Source organism: Phocoena phocoena, chromosome 3 (genome assembly GCF_963924675.1).
Source record: "Phocoena phocoena chromosome 3, mPhoPho1.1, whole genome shotgun sequence".
Classification (NCBI taxonomy): domain Eukaryota; kingdom Metazoa; phylum Chordata; class Mammalia; order Artiodactyla; family Phocoenidae; genus Phocoena; species Phocoena phocoena.
Window position 1 is genome coordinate 93,538,427 of NC_089221.1, and position 17,238 is coordinate 93,555,664.

The 17,238-nt window shown below is 31.7% G+C and overlaps 1 protein-coding gene across 1 annotated transcript in view; it reads left to right on the forward strand.

Moving 5' to 3' along the window:
• YTHDC2 (YTH N6-methyladenosine RNA binding protein C2) overlaps positions 1–16,821 on the forward strand; it is a 64,890-nt gene extending 48,069 nt beyond the window's left edge. Inside the window, exons 24-30 of the mRNA XM_065874043.1 lie at positions 1,926–2,035; positions 3,414–3,706; positions 7,796–7,970; positions 13,695–13,898; positions 14,646–14,828; positions 16,052–16,139; positions 16,278–16,821. Coding sequence (XP_065730115.1) covers positions 1,926–2,035; positions 3,414–3,706; positions 7,796–7,970; positions 13,695–13,898; positions 14,646–14,828; positions 16,052–16,132 — 1,046 coding nt within the window. The 3' untranslated portion in view covers positions 16,133–16,139; positions 16,278–16,821. The remainder of the gene's footprint in view (positions 1–1,925; positions 2,036–3,413; positions 3,707–7,795; positions 7,971–13,694; positions 13,899–14,645; positions 14,829–16,051; positions 16,140–16,277) is intronic.
• The last annotated feature ends 417 nt before the right edge of the window (positions 16,822–17,238 follow it).

Genomic DNA, 17,238 nt, shown 5'->3' on the forward strand with positions numbered 1-17,238 from the left:
TCCCTTTTGATGTATTAAGACTAATTAAAAATTACTAAAGTGTACCATTGTTCTTGAAATTGATTTCTAAGGTAACTTGATATTCATTTGTGCATTTTTGATTAATCTTGTTGAGAGTCTGTTTTTTTCTTCCACTTGAATTTAAATGATAGTTTAACATAAAAAACAGGTAATTGTTTAACTACCAAGTATAAAATAGATAGCTAGTAGGAAGCAGCCCCTTAGCACAGGGAGGTCAGCTCCTTGCTTTATGACCACCTAAAGGGGTTGATAGGAAGGGTGGGAGGGAACCGAAAGAGGGAGGGAATATGGGGATATATGTATATGTATAGCTGATTCACTCTGTTATACAGCAGAAACTAACACAACAATGTAAAGCAATTATACTCCAATAAAGATGTTAAAAAGAAAACCAAAATAATTGTTTAAAGGAAACGTTACCCATAATCCCACTACCCTTACGCAAACACTTTTTAATATTATACATTTTTTTCTGTATGTTTACATATTTTAGGTTATTTTACCCATACTGTTTATATTCTGCTATTTTCATTTCACAAAATATAAAAAACATTTTTAATATTTCATATTAATGGCTGGAAAATATTCTATCACATTATAGTGACATAATGCATTTGAAATGTTCCTTTACAGTCGGACATCTAGATTGTTTCCAATTTTTTGCCATTTGGTGATTCAGCAAATATTTATTGGGCAACTATTACATGTCAGTTATTGTGCTAGGCATTGAGGATATAACAGAAAACAAGATATACAAAGTATTTCTGTCTTCAGGAGTTCACCTGTTAGTGGGTGTTGACATATAGCAAAAAAGTAAATAACATGCATGGTACTTTGAAGAAAATGAAGAGGGTCTCCTTAGGAGTGACCTACTTTAGAAAGGGACCTTAGACAAGTTTCTATGAGGAGATGAGATTTAAGCTGAGCTCTAAAGTATGAGAAGAAATCAGCCATGTGAAGATGCAGGAATATGCTCTAGGTAGGAGAAGATGGTGAGGACCAAGATTCTGCACTAGGAAATGATACAGGAACAGACAGAAAGATTGTGTGATTGGGACCACAGTGATCAAGGTGAGAGTGGGATGATCTGAGGTTGAAAGAAAGACATGGACTTGTAAAGGAAAATGCAAGGGAAACTGTTGAAGGGTTTTAAGAAGGGAGTAACATGGTGTGATTTATGTTAAAAAAAATCATTTTGGCTGTGAGAATGGATTGCTTGAAGGAGCAAGAACGGAAGAGAAGAGGCAAGTAGGAGGCTTTTGCAGTGGTCTTATGATAGATAATGATGGCTCATAACTACAGTGATGGCATCTGATATGAAAAGAAGTAGATTTAAAATTATTTTGGATGTACTAGTAATGGCTGGATTGAATGTGGGTGGTGAGTGAAAGGGAGGAATCATTAATTCTTGGGTTTTTGGCTGTGATAGCTAGTTGAATAATTGGTGCCACTTATTTGAGATTCAGAAAACTGGGAGCAGCAGGTTGTGTAGGGAAGTCAGGGGTCCTCTTAGACATGTTAAATTTGAGATGGCTAAGGAATCCTAAGTAAGATTTTTTCTTTTGGAGTCAGTGGATTTATTATCCATATCTGGAGCTCAGGGAAAAAGTTTGGACTAGCAATACAAATTTGGAAATCATCAGCTAGTAAATGATATTAAAAAGAAGAGGGTTCTTGACAAAATTTGAAAAATTCTTATATTTAGAATTTGAGTAGAGAAATAAACAATGGCCAGATACTGAGTTTTAATTTGTGACCTGTTGTTTTTGGAGAACTCCCCACACAAATTGTTAGTATATCAGGAGGATTTGTGTAAATGTAGAGTATCTATATTGACTTACTATTTTGTCTGTGATATAAGATAGTAAAAGTGAAATTTTTTTCCTTTCAATATGTGTGAACAGCAGATGGTATTCCTAATGACAGTAGTGATAGTGAAATGGAAGACAGAACTACTGCTAATTTGGCAGCTTTAAAACTTGATGAGTGGCTCAATTTCAAACTAGAGCCAGAGGTAAGTTGCTTTTTAGTAGTGTGATAGATTTCTTTTATTCAGTTGTATGAATTGATACACAGTGTGATGAAAATTATATCTTTAAAATTGAGCCCTTAGTATGAGAGAATACAGCTTGTTTTTCAGTTTTCATACATTCTCTGCCATATTGGGGTTTATTCTCTAGAGGATTTGAAAAATCTAGGTGTGGCTCAGTATTTGAGCATGGTAATATTTGAATATTTTTGTGTATATAAGAAAATATTGAATATTGGGTACACAAGAAATCCTTTTATTTCATGTAACTCTGTTTATAAGGGAAAGGTGTGAGTTCATCCTGTTTTCTCTTTTCATATTTCTCTGGAGTAGGAAAGATGAATGTTTTTTTTCAAATTAAAAATTTTCTTGATAAAGCCTTCCCTTAATTCCATCTTTACTTTTAAAGATCATTCTATATCCTTTTTTGGGACAATATCAACTGTTAAAAGTCGATACTGGCTAGGTTTACTTTTTTGCCATACATTCATTTATCACTTCAACCTACTGCAGTCTCATTTCCATTCCCATCGATCTTTCGCTTCACTGAAACTGTGCTTGCCAAGGTCAATATTGTCTCCTCCAGGTTATCAAAGCCAGCCTGCTGTCCTTGATAAATTTGACCTTTCTCTCATATTTAGCTATTGTCCATACCCTTGTTTTTATTGATTCTGCCCTTCCCCATTTTTCTTCCTCACCCCTGTCCCAACTTCTTTGTCACTAGTTTATATGACATTACTCTTTCCTGATTCTTCTATCTAGAGAGGTCATTCCATCTTAGGTTCTTTCACTAACTCTTCTGTATGTGTTTGTGCCTTAAATGTTAGATGTTCTCTAGTAGTCTGTTCTTTACTCTGTTCTTCTGTCTCTGCACAATCTCTAAGGACCTTACATCTATGTGTAGATTTAGTAACCATTTATGCATTGATAACTTCCAGGTACATCTTATCTGTATCTCTAGCTTAAGCTTTTCTCTGGACCTATGAATTCACCTGCCTTATGGACATCATCATTTGGCAGTAAAAATAAAGTATGAATGGAACTAAATGTATTTTTCTTTATTTACCCTGCTGTTACTTTTCCAGTATTAATCATAATTACACTCTACCACACATTGTTTACTTTCTCTCTCATTGGAGTGTTTCATTTGATTTTGGGTCTCTAGTGCCTCAAAATGGTAAATAAGATATTTTATTTCTTTCATGTAACAGAAAGACTGAAATTGATAGTAAATGATATGAAATGTAAAACGTGTTCTTTGGAAACAGTTTTAGACCTTAACTAATAAACAAATAGTTGTCTTGGAAGTGTGATAGATATTTTGCTTGTATCTATTTGAACTGAAGAAACCATTTTATTATAGGCAGCCAGTTTATTGCTGCAGCTTAGACAGAAGTGGCATAGCTTATTTTTACGCCGAATGAGAGCTCCATCCAAACCTTGGTCCCAAGTTGATGACGCTACCATAAGAGCAGTTATAGCTGTTTTAAGCACTGAAGAACAGTCTGCAGGTTTACAACAACCATCTGGGATTGGCCAAAGGCCAAGGCCTATGTCTTCAGAAGAACTTCCTTTGGCATCATCTTGGAGGTCAAATAATAGTAGGAAAATTTCAGCAGATACTGAATTTTCTGATGAGTCTACTACTGCAGAAAGGTAAATTCGTAACATTTTATCAAAATGAGATATTTTCTCTAGGAAAATAGTTATTTATCATAGAATCACATGCTTTTATAATATTTAAAAATTACTTTCTTATAATCTAAGATACACAAAAAGGTCACAATAAAATGGGAAGAGTTACTTTCAAAAGATAATTCTTTCAAGTGTTAGATAATATTAAGGATTTCAAGCTCCTGGGGTCTTGAGTTATTTAACAAGGAAATTTTTTTGTCAGGAAAAGCTTAAAACATTTAATTTCCAGAATTTACAAATTTAGGGTCTGAGAAAAAGATAGCAACATTTTTTATTATGTATTTTAGTTGATATATGTTAAGCCATATCTTTCCTAGATACTTCACAATGAGAAGTGTTGGCTGTGGCCATTTAGAAGAACAGCCTCCCCACAAGCCTTACCTAGATATTAATAACACTGACTAGTATTCCTACAGAAAAATACTTTATTCATTCATTCATACAGGGACACATTGAATGCCTGTTGTTCTTAGTGTGAAGGATATGGCAATGTGTAAGACAGACAAAATCTCTTTCTTCAGAGTTTACATTTTATTGAGGGGAGGCATACATATATTAAAAAAGTAAATAAATTTACTGTCTTGGCAAAATTTTTTAGTTTAGCTAACTTCTTTTATCTTTTCTAGCATTTGGCAATTAGATGTGATTTTTTGTTTATTATATGATTAGTAATAATAATGAGAGCTCTTATATTGAATTATTTATCCAAAAATGTATTGTGGTATAATAGTGGTTATAATGAATTGTTGGTCATGATTCAGAAATATTTCTGGTTGTAAAAATATTTGTTAGAATCAAATTTAAATTTCTTTATATCAGTTAATTTTTTTTTTTTAAACCAGGTTAGAATTGATAACAGAGACAAAATTCTTGCTTGGAATGCTAATTTTGGCAGTATGGTAGATAGTTTCTGTGATAAGAATATGATTTCATTGTTAAAAACCTGAAAATAGGATCAATGGAAACATAAAAGATATGTAGTGCTTATTGTTTTTCAAGGATCAGATGGAGTATATAGTACCTGCCTTCTTTTGATCAGATTTTACTTATTTGAATGAAGCATAAAAGCATGTTATCAGTTAAGACTTCAGTTGAAAAGGAATAATACATGGTGGTTTCCAAGTTTTTCATATATTACATTTTAGGAATAATTCAACCAATTGCTTAGAAAACCTTCTCATAATATGCATCCCTGAACCTTTTTCTCTGATATAGACACTGCCAAGTGAAAGGAAAATAGTAAAAAACACATTTTCTACTTAGACACGCCTCACTTTTTAAAAAGATTGTTCTAAAAGTTTACTTGAACAATGATTGTTTAGAATGTGAGAATACATTTGCATAGAAATTATGTGGTAGAGTTATTTATAGACTAATCTGTAAAAAACCTGTTATGTTCACAGAGACTTTTTACACACATATGTGTCTATATACATACATACTACACACATACATTTTTAGGGAAAAAAACCCTTCATTTTTTTTTCTTTATAAAAGTAAGACATACTCATTTAATAAAATTTGGAAATACAGAAGAAGAAAATCAGAATTATAAAGTGTAGTATTAGTTATGCTTTAGAAACTGATTATCTTATAAATTCATTTTTCCGCCTGTGATACCAGTGTCTACCATTTTCCTTTCCTTACAAGTTGTAGCCTTGCATTCTTCATTCTCTTGTCTGTTGAACAGTGAGATACAGAATTTCATCCACTTTTAGACTTTTGCTAGCATTAATAGATAAGGCCTGGAATTGATGTAGCTTGGTGAGGAATAGAATGAGGACTCTTAGGAAGATTTATTTTTGAATGGAGAAGTTATAATCTTTCTAGGATTACTTCTTGGAGAAAAGGGATTTATAGTTAGAGTTTTCATGCTAGCATGGCAAGATATAGATTAGATAATTTCTTTTAATAAAAGCATTTTATTGAAACTATTTTTTAAAAGTTTAAGAAACTATTTAAAAATAGAAGTTGCCCACATCCCACCTTAAAATTAAACCAATTTTTATTGTCATTTTCTAAATAATAACTTGCTCATTTACAGAGAATAAACATATCTTTTCTATAAGAAAAATGAGATATAAATGAGTTATCAGAGCTCTTTGTTCCTCTTAAATAAAAATTTAGGTTAGAAGGGTTTACACGAATGTTTTGTTTCTACGTGCATGAAATTTTGGGGGGGAAGCCAAGTATGAGAGAAAAACTTAGAATAGAGCACAGAGTCAAAGATCAAATTGAAAACCACGAAAGTAGACATTTAGTTCTATTGAAAACATCATTTTTATTTTAATAAGGTATTATACTCAGTTAAGTTCTGTTACCTAATTTTCAGGTAAATAAAGTACCAGGGAAAGAATGATGGAATTTTAGAGGTGTAACTTGATAATTCATTGAACGTCAATTCATGAGAGGGAAAAAAACCTGAAAAGTTGGTTCTTTACATTTATCAAGTTGTTATTAATTATTCAGATGTTTATTCATTATGTATTTTCGTTAATATTTTTAGGTTTTTAGCTATTTTATTTCATTTTTGAACGAAATAGTATTGGATCTAAGATACTTACTGAAAGAGAAGCAAATTGTGGGGATAAGCTATTTTAACTTCTTTTGAAGGCAGAATAATTATAATTGCAAGACTCAGTGGAAGTTTATATACTATTGATGACTTGGCCTTTTTTGTTTCGTTTGTTTATTACAAATATTGTTAAACATAGCAAAGTAAATGATATGTCATGGTGAATTCCATATTTCAGCTTCACTAGTTTACCAAGATTTTCACCTATTTGCTTTATCTACCCCAATTATTTTTTTCTTGCTTCTTTTCTTTTTCTGTTTACATATTTCAAAAATCAGTCTCATGCATCATGTCATTTTACCCTTCTGTATTTAAATATGCATCTTTTAAAAATAGAGGGATTTTTCCTACATAATCAAAATCCAATTATCAGTCCCAAGAAAATAATCATTTCCCCAATTCTCAAACTATAGATTTATTTGAAACAACATCTAGGGAGGACTCATGCATTGTATTAGGGTGTCTTGTTTCTTGAATCTCTTGTGATCTAGAGCAGTTAGTTCCTCTGCTGACTTTTTTTAGGGAACGAGGTCAGTGGCATTAGATGTACCACATTCTGTATTGGTTTCTTTTTATTGCTATACCCTATGTATTTCATGGAAAATGGTGGTTAGCTCTCAGTGCTTGATTAGATCCAGTGTTTTGGCAAGAATATTTTATAGGTAGTGCTATGAACTTTATATTGCACTACTTTAGGAAGTACTTAATGTCTTTTTTTTAATGTCTGGTTGTTCCACTAAGATGTATACTTTTTAAAAAATTATAAAATTCCTGACTGCTGTTTTTGCTGCATTTATTGATAGAATTTTAAAACAGAAGAATCTTAGCGTTTATCTAATTTACTCCCTTTATCTAACAGGTAAGGAAATTAAAACTCAGATAAATTAAGACTTGCCCAGGATCACCTGCCTCGTTAGTTGTAAATTTAGTACTGTCCCAAAAATCTTCTCTCCTGACTCTAGTCCTGTCTTATTTCCACTTTACCATACTGTAATTTTTAGTATGCTTTTGAAATCTATTGTATTTGGCTTTACGATATTATATGAAAGTGGAACGGAAGCGGAGTCAGTGATATTCTAGTAAAGGCCGTTAGCACAGGTATATTTAATTAATTTTATAATGTTAAAAGACATTAAATATCAATATAAGACATTATAATTGTTAAGGACTTATCCTGGACTGACATTAAAAGAGATTAGGAGTTTTGTAAGGGAATAATACTTGGGTATTTAATATTAAGTTAAAGATTTTTATAGGTTGTTTTAAATGTATTTTTGTATTATTTTAAATGTTGTTTTTGTAAGTATACCGTAATAATACAACTCTTTCATCTAAATGTAATTGAAGAATGAAATTGCCTTTTTAAATACTATTCCATAAATCAAAGTGTCATTGGAGCTTTGGTTTGAAATGGACTGTGCTTTGTATTATGAACTTATGTATAACTGATCTTTGCTTCCTCATTTTCACTCAAGAGTATTGATGAAATCTCCATCTCCAGCACTGCACCCACCTCAGAAGTACAAAGACAGAGGAATTTTACATCCTAAACGAAGCACTGATGACAGGTCAGATCAGTCTTCTGTGAATACAGACAGCAATAATTATCAAAGTCCTTGTGCTAGTCCTTCTCCTCCATCCTCAGGAAAGGTAGAGTATCAAGGATTTGTAGCAAATCTGATGTTACATATTTAAACAAAATTATAAAATTGTTTTTAAGTGACTAATCATGGCCTCTGTTCTAGATATAAATAGAAGCTGACAAACAGTAAATTTTTTAGTTTTTTCCTGCTTGCCAAGTATTTTAGGTTATTATCATCTTGGGGTGTTTTAAACCTAATAGGTCATTCACTGATGGCATGTAGCTAGGCAGTTCATGATTTCCTTTCTGTATCTTTAGAACCTTTTTTTGTTCAAAACAAATGACAAGAAGATTTTCTTAAATTAATTTTGGTTCATACCTTCAGAATTGAAAACAATAGTTTCTTTCAATTCTTAATTGATTTCTCCAATTCAATGGTTATATTAAAAAACACAAGACTGGATGGGGTTAGGAAGATAGGAAATGTTGATAAAGAATTGAGAACTATGTATCTTTTAAAAAATTTGTAATACGAATGACTTCAAATGTCTAGAATATGTTTACATTTACTTTCCTGCATTGTTAGTACCTGAGTATTCGATTAGTGTTCGTTAGCTATATGATGTGGTTCTGGTGAAAATGTCTGCTGAACTACTCTTGTTAAATAAGAGGAAAAGCAGTGTTTTTGCAGATTTGCATTCTTAGGTTTTAAGATTTTTTTGTTTTTAATTTTAAAGTGCCTTTATTAAGGCATAATTTACACAATAAAATTCACGAATTTAAACTGTACAATTGAGTGAATTTTGACAAATGTATACAATCATGTAACTGTACTATAGTCATGTAGAGAACATGCGCATCACCCCTAGATTCTGGCAACCACTAAACTGCTCTTTGTTCTGGGAATTTTGCTTTTTTTGGTACTTCCTCTAAATGGAATGTATATAGCTTTTTATGACAGGCTATTTCACTTTTGAAATTCATCTGTATTATTGAGTGTATTATTAGTTTATTTTTATTGCTGAGTAGTATTCCATTGTATGGATATGCCACAGTATGTTTATCTATTTACCATTGATGGACATTTGGATCATTTCTACTTTTTGACTATTATGAATAATATTCAGGTACAAATCTTTACGTATAGATATGTTTTCTAATCTTGGGTACATACCCAGGAGTAGGTTTGTTGGGTTGTATGGTAAGTATAACTTTACAAGAAACTACTCAACTGTTTTCTGAAATAGCTGTACTATTTTCTATTCCCTTCAATAATCTATGAGAATTCCATTTGTTCAGTATTCATAACAATACTTAACATTACTAGTCTCTTAATTTTAGCCATTCTCGTGGGTATATAGTGATACTCCACTATAGTTTTAATTTTCATTTCCCCAGTGACTAAGGATGTTGAGCATCATTTCATGTGCTTTTTTGCCATTTCTGAATCTTCTTTGGCGAAATATCTGTGCAAATTTTTGTTAACCTCTTTACATTGTTTATTGGTTGTCTTTTTTTATTTAGTTGTAAGAGTTTCTTAGTATATTCTGGATACAAGTCTTAATTTTATGTTTTGAACATTTTTTCTAATAGTCTGTGCTTGCATTTACATTTTCTTAATGGTGTCTTTTTTTTTTCTCATGTAACCCATCACTTTATTTATTTATGAGTGTTTTTAAAATTTTTTAATTTTTTTATTGAGGTATGCTTGATTTACAATAGTATATTAGTTTTATGTGTACAACATAGTGATTCAATATTTTTATAGATCATACTCCACTTAAAGTTGTTACAAAATAATGGCTGTATTTCCCTGTGCTGTACAATGTATCCTTGTTGCTTATTTACTTTATTTTATTTTTTATATTTTTAATTTAATTTTTATTATATGTTGGAGTATAGTTGATTTACAATATTGTATTAGGTTCAGGTGTACAGCAAAGTGATTCAGTTGTCTTTTAAAGAACAAATATTGATGGAAATCCATTTAATCTATTTTTTTCTATTTTGGTTTCATCTGTTTTTTGTATTAGGGTTCATATTTTTGGTGTCCTAAGAAGTCCTTGCCTAACCCAAGATTTTCTCCTGTGCTTTCTTCTAGAGATTTTACAGTTGGAACTTTTACATGTATTGATAGGTATATGATCTATTTCATATACCTTGAATTAATTAATTTCAAGTTAATTTTTGTTTATAGTATGGGTGGGTGAACAATAATTTTTTGGTGTTTGCCTATACAGTTGTTCCAGAGCCATCTGTTGAAAAGATCTTTTTTTCATTGAATTACCTTGGCACCTTTGTCAAGAATCAATTGACCATAAATATGTTTTCTACTTATTGGACTCTATTTCATTGATCTGCATACTTCTCCTTTGCCAGTGCTACAGTGACTTGATTATATAATAGCTTCCTAGTAAGTCTTGAAATCAGTTAATGATTTTTCTCCAACTTTGTTCTTCTTTTGCAAAATTGTTTTGGTTCTTCTACAATCTTTGTGCTTTTGTATAAACTTAGAAGAAGCTTGTCAATTTCTACAGAAAAACTTTTTGTATTTTGAGTGGAATTGCATTAAATCTATAGATCAACTTGAAAATCTACAATTAACAATTTTTAATCTTCCAATCCATAAGCATAGCTGCATTTATTTAGATATTCTTTAATTTCTCTCAACAGTGTTTTGTAAATTTCAGAGTTCAAATATTACAGTTTTCTTCTTACATTTATTCCTAAATAGTTTATATTTTTGATGCTGTTGTTTTTTTTAAATTTTAATTTTCAGTTCATTGGTATCATATAGAAATGCATTTGATTTTTGTATATTTATCCTATATCCTATGACCTTACTTCACTTATTAATTCTATTAGCTTTTTATGTAGATTTCTCAGGATTTTCTACATGGACAATCATGCTGTTAATAAAGGTAGTTTTACTTCTTTCCTTTCCAAAGTGAACGCCGTTTATTTCTTTTTTGCCTTATATCTATGGCTAGAACCTGCAATAAAATATTTAATAAAGATGCTGAGAGTCCTCCTCTTTGTCTTGACCTTAGAGGGTAAATCTTAAGTCTTCCACCATTTAGTGGGATGTTTTCTTTTGGATCTAGTTTGATAAGAAGGTTTGTTAGGAATAAGCATTGAATTATACTCAGTGTTTTTTTTTTTTTACATCTATTGAAATGATAACACAATTCTTTTTTTTTTTTTTTTTGGTCTGTTAATATAATGGATTTCATTGATTGATTTTCTATTGTTTATACCTCTCTTGGTAATAATCTATTATCCTTTTAAAATATTGCTAGATTTGATTTTGTTCAATCAAAAATTTTGTTAAATGAGGGATCTTTGTTTATGAGAGATATTATTCTCTAGTTATCTTTTCTTATGTTATCTTTGGATGGTTTTGGTATCAGAATAATGCTGTACTCTTAAAGATTAGTTGGGAAGTGTTCCTTCCACTTCAATTTTTGGAAGAGATGTATAGATTTGGTATTGTTTCTTCCTTAAATGTTTGATAGAATTCACTAGTTAAGTCATTTTTACCTTACCCTAATGTATCCTGAATCAGTATTATGCCCTTTCAGTTACAGTTTGAGAACCTTGCAACAATGTACTTTTATTTTACCCTTCAATCCATTATGTTATTGGTTTCATACATTTTTTTCAACATATGTTATAAATGCCACAATGTATTGCTTTTTACTTACATAGTCAATTATCTTTTTAGCAAAAGTTAGGAAAATGTCCTTTATATTTACTCAATATTTACAGTTTCCTGTGCTTTTTATTCTTTTGTGTTGACACGAATTTCTGTCTTGGATCATATTCTTCTGGCTGAAAACCTTCTTTTAACATTTCTTTAAGTACAGATCTGCAGGAAATGAATTCTTTTAGCTTTTGTGTGAAAATTCTTTTTCACTTTTATTTTTGAAAGATATTTTTACTGTGTATATAATTCTAGGTTGACAGTGATTTTCTTTCATTATTATAATACTAGATTAGTAATTTACATAGTTTCTCATGGGATGTCTAGTATCATTCTTATCTTTCTTTCTCCATATATAATTTGTCTTTTTTTCCCCTAGCTGCTTTTAAGATTTTCTTTTTCTCACTGGTTTTCAGCAATTTGATTTTGATATGACTCGGTCTGGTTCTCTTTATGTTTCCTGTTTAATCTGTATATTTATAGTTTCCATCAATTTTGGGAAATTTAACACCATTATTTTTCATATATTTTTTTATATCTCATCTCTCCCCCTTCTTCTCTGGAACTCTAGGTATACAAATGTAAGACTACTTGATATTGTTCCATGGGTCACTGATATTCTCTTCATTTTTTTCAGTTGTTTTTGTCTCTTTCCTTCATTTGAGATCATTTCTATTGCTACATCTTTAAATTCACTGATGTTTTTATTTGTAATGTTTAATCTGATGTGCATTCTTTTTAGTGTATTTTTACTTCATATATTATATTTTAATCTCCAGAACTTCTTTTGGGTCTTTAAAAAAATACATTATATTTCCCCACTCATCACATTTATGTTTCCTCCACCTTCTTGAACGTAGCACATAGATTTAGGATAGCTGCTTTAAATTCTTATCTCCTAATATCATCATCTGTCAGATCTCACTCTGTTCCTGTTGATTAGTCTTTTTCTGGTTGTGTGTCATATTCTCCTGTTGTTTGCATTCCTTAAAATTTTGTTTGGCTGCTATATTTTTGTTGTATTTCTTTAAATAGTGTTAGACATTTTTCTGATACACAGTTAAGTTAGTTGCAATCAGTGTAATCCTTTCGGGATTTGCTTTTAAGCAGTGTTAGGGTGGATCCAGGGCAGTTTTTATTCTGATACTAATTTAGTTCCAGTACTAAAGTATGATCCTTCTGTGGGCTAATGCACTATGTATTACAAGTTCTTTCTCTTCTGTCTGGAATAAGATGAAATATTCCCAACTGTGTGTGAGCTCTAAGAACTCTTTTCCTTTGGATCTTTCCTGGCCTCAGGTCATTTTTTCTTACCTATGTGCAGGTCACTACTTACCCCAAAACTTCTGGGAACCCCTTCTGCAGTTCCCTGGGAGTTCTCTTCCCATGAAGCTTCCTTCTATATAGTACACTGCCGTGGAAAATCTAGTTACCTTGGCCTCTAAACTCTTAAGGTCTATGTCTGCAATTCAGTAAGACCATTGGATTCTGTTTGTGTTTCCCTTCCCGCATTGCCGCCTGGAAACTGTATCGAGGCAGTAAGCTGGAGCAATTTTTGTTTTGTTTTCAGACTTCGCAAGTTTATTAAAATATTTTCTGAAAGTACATTTGGAGTGTAAATCAAAGTTGGCAAACCAGGATCCTTTCTTTCTTTTTTTTTTCTGTGGTGTGTGGGCCTCTCACTGTTGTGGCCTCTCCTGTTGTGGAGCACAGGCTCTGGATGCGCAGGCTCAGCGGCCATGGCTTACGGCCCCAGCCGCTCCATGGCATGTGAGATCTTCCCGGACCAGGGCACGAACCCGTGTCCCCTGCATCAGCAGGCGGACTCTCAACCACTGTGCCACCAGGGAAGCCCAGGATCCTTTCTTGATAAGGGATTTTGAATACTCTGAAAATGAGTGCTTGGTTTTGGCTCTTTAACCTCATTTTGACTGAGCCTTGTGTAGGTTTTCAGGCATTATAGAGCTATTTGCATTTCTTGACTATTTGGTAAAATATTTTGGTTTATATATTTATGAAGATGTTTAATGGAGCCTATTGATTTTGAAAGGTCAAATTACTTTTCAAGAATTTACACTTCCTTTTTTAGGGCTCAAAATCTCCTTCACCAAGACCAAACATGCCTATTCGATACTTCATAATGAAGAGTAGCAATCTGAGAAACCTTGAAATTTCTCAACAGAAGGGTATCTGGTCTACAACCTCTAGTAATGAGAGGAAGCTAAACCGAGCCTTTTGGGAAAGCAGCATGGTTTACTTGATATTTTCTGTTCAAGGATCTGGACATTTCCAGGTGAGCCATCCTGAAGCAGTAAAAGGGCATTGTTCTTCTGTCTGCAGATTAGATCATTTAAATCATAGTGGTTAAAAAGAAGCTGGCTTTTTATTGCATTGGAATGGAAGAATACATTGTGCTTGGATGAGGAATATATTGCACCTCTTCAAAGGAATGATGTATAGGGATCCCTTTACTTTTGCCTTGTTTTACCAGAGCTTTTCCAGATAAACAATTTTTCCTTTTGAGACAACTTTAGATTTACTATTTCTCAGGTGGATTAAAAGTAATGAGAAGTGTGGCTTTTTGATAAAATGTTTATTTAAAATAGGCCAAAGAGATTAGTTTTGACTGTCAGGAAACTGAGTGTGTTTCTTAATTCATCTTTACTTGATGTATATCTGAATTTATAAAATAATGAATTATTATTTGATATTATTATCATTTTTGGAATTAAAAACCTAGAAATTAGATTGTATCCATTTGTAATGGATAAATGTGGGTTTAGAACTATGATATATTATTTAGAAAATATCTGTATTTGAAATTATATTAGAAGGTTGGAATTGGTCTTTCCTCTAAAATTTGCTAATTCATCTTTTTATAAAAAACAATGGGTGGCTTTCTGGATTTTTGTTATATATCTATTATTTTTATATTACATTTTTACCTTAAAATAAAACAACTCAGAGTTTCTCAGATAAATTGAATTCAGAGTCTTAATGTCATCCTCACCTTCACCATTTCCCCTCATTTTACCCACAGGGATTTTCTAGAATGTCTTCTGAGATAGGAAGGGAGAAGAGTCAGGACTGGGGTTCAGCTGGACTAGGAGGAGTGTTTAAGGTGGAGTGGATACGAAAAGAAAGTCTTCCCTTTCAGTTTGCACACCATTTACTCAATCCTTGGAATGACAACAAGAAAGTCCAGATAAGCAGAGATGGGCAGGTATGCAATGGCATTTAATATTTTTCTTCTACTCTTCTTTTTGTTTTGTTTGGCTGTTATTCAGTGATTTGTTTGAGGAGCAAATGCAAGAATACAAATTGTATATTCTATGTGCACATGGGGAGATAATGGTTCAGATTTGTAAAAGAGGTAGTTAGAAGCCTACTTTCAAATGTGCCTGACAGAGCTCATTGTTTTTTTTAACATTTTGTAAATTTGACTTCTCTCTGTCATTGCATATATAAAATCTTTCATAAGTCAATTCTTGGAGGTTCCTGTTTAACTAAAGATATGATCAAAACCTAGTGTAATTCTGAAGTAATTTCACTAAAGTCTAAGGATAACAACAGTATCTAAGTTCTTTGTGGCTTTAACTAATAATATAACATAAATAATAACCTTTTAATATTTTTGTGGCTTGTTTTATTTCTATTATGCTTTGCTTTGCCTTCATGATGCTGCTATGTATTTTAAACTAGTTAAGGTGATGGGAATTAACATATATTGATATATTGACTACTGTGCTAGCTTCTTTATATGAGGTAGTTCAATTCTTAGGCCTAAAATGAGTTATTAGCCAAATATTTTATAGGAGAAAATAGATTCAGAGAATCTATCTAGTCTTGCCTAAGGTCACATCTAATACTTTATTTGAACAAGTGTGACTCAGTTCAAATCACCATATGAAAAGTGTTAGGGTTCCTTTTAAGTGCACATGATGTCACAAGGGGACTATAAATGCTCTTTTCAAATATATAAAAATATTTTCATTTTTATTCTATAATAATGATTTTGAAATAAGTCACATTCCTTATAGTCATCCAAGATACTTTCTTGAGAAAAATACCCCAAACATCTAATATGCTAAGTATCACCATAAACCTTTGGAAGTTTAAGCTGAGTGCTTTTGCTAAATCTCCACGAAAACAAAATTTATTATTTCCAGATAGAAAAAATTGCAGAAGAACTTCCTGGAAATTTCTCACCATTTTGTCACAGATAGTTGCAATATTTTCAGGTTAACTACAATCTTGGAAATCTGGAAGTCAACTCTGAATCTTAACGAAAAGAATTAGAGCAATGCATAACATAGGAGTTTAGCATGTTCTTGTAGAAACATGGAATTTGAGTTGATTTTCTTACATTTTTATCAGTATAGGTTTTGATGATAAAAAATTCAGTCTGGTCCTTTTTATGTTCATTCTGACTTTTGGTTTATCTAGGAACTAGAACCTCAGGTTGGTGAACAGTTGCTCCAGTTATGGGAACGCCTTTCATTGGGAGAAAAAACCACAACTGATTGACATTCAGGTTATAACATACTTGACTTTGAGTACTGGCAGTATTTGTGATCATTAAGGATATCTTTCAGATTATTTATCTTTTCTTTTTTTCTTCTTTTTCTTCCTCTTCTTCTTCTTCTTCTTCTTTTTTTTTTAACCCTTCCAGACTTCTTAGCTTCAGAAGAACATCATGCCTACTCATAACCACTGAATGCACTGACTTCCAAAAACTGAAATGGGGTTGTGTGTTATTCTGAATGGGCTTTTCTGGTTGAAAGTGTTGCTTTAGAACCACCATCTTCATATAAAAGAGAAAAGGATAATTTAATTTTTATAGTGATCATAGGGAATGATTATATGTTTGTTAATATGTTTATAATTGAATGAAATAGAGTTAGTTTCATTATTTAACACAATAGCAGTTAAACATACTTAATTTGAAGTTAAACATTTCATTTGTTTGAAACACTGACTTTGAACTCTTATTGGTGATTTTTTTTAATGCAGAGTAAATTGTTTACTTTTAAGAAAGGTCTGACTATATCTGTCCATCTGAGCAACATTTTAAAAGAGTCGACTCTAAAGATTTATCATTAAAAAACAAGCAAAGAAAAGCAAATGACCAAAATCTAAAAATGTCCCTTTCAAAAATAATGTGTGCTGATTAAGGACTATTCATTGTGCCATTTTTAACCTGAGGCACATTAAGGAAAAAAAAAAAAGAAAGGATGTTCTTTTTTTGCAACTATGAAATGCAGTAAAAACTGAAGAAAGGCAGAATTCCTCCCTGACTTTGATCAGATTAAGTGCTTAGTTTTATTCCTGGTGCTACCTCTTTAAACCTGATGTGTCCCAAACATTCTTTTCTCCTACATTACAGTCGTCACACATCTCTGATATAAAAACAGTGATTATGATCTCTTTGTTTTGGCTAGAGAAAGTTGATTTAGACAAGTTAAAAATTTAAGTAAATTATACAAGTTGAAAAGAAATGCTCTTAACAGTTACTGGTAGCTTAGTTTCTCTATGTCTTCCAAACTGAAGCCTCCAAACGCCACAATTCTAAATGCCTTCTATTTGTTTTCTAGTACTTTTTATTCTACTTATGTTTCCAGGTAAGATTTCTC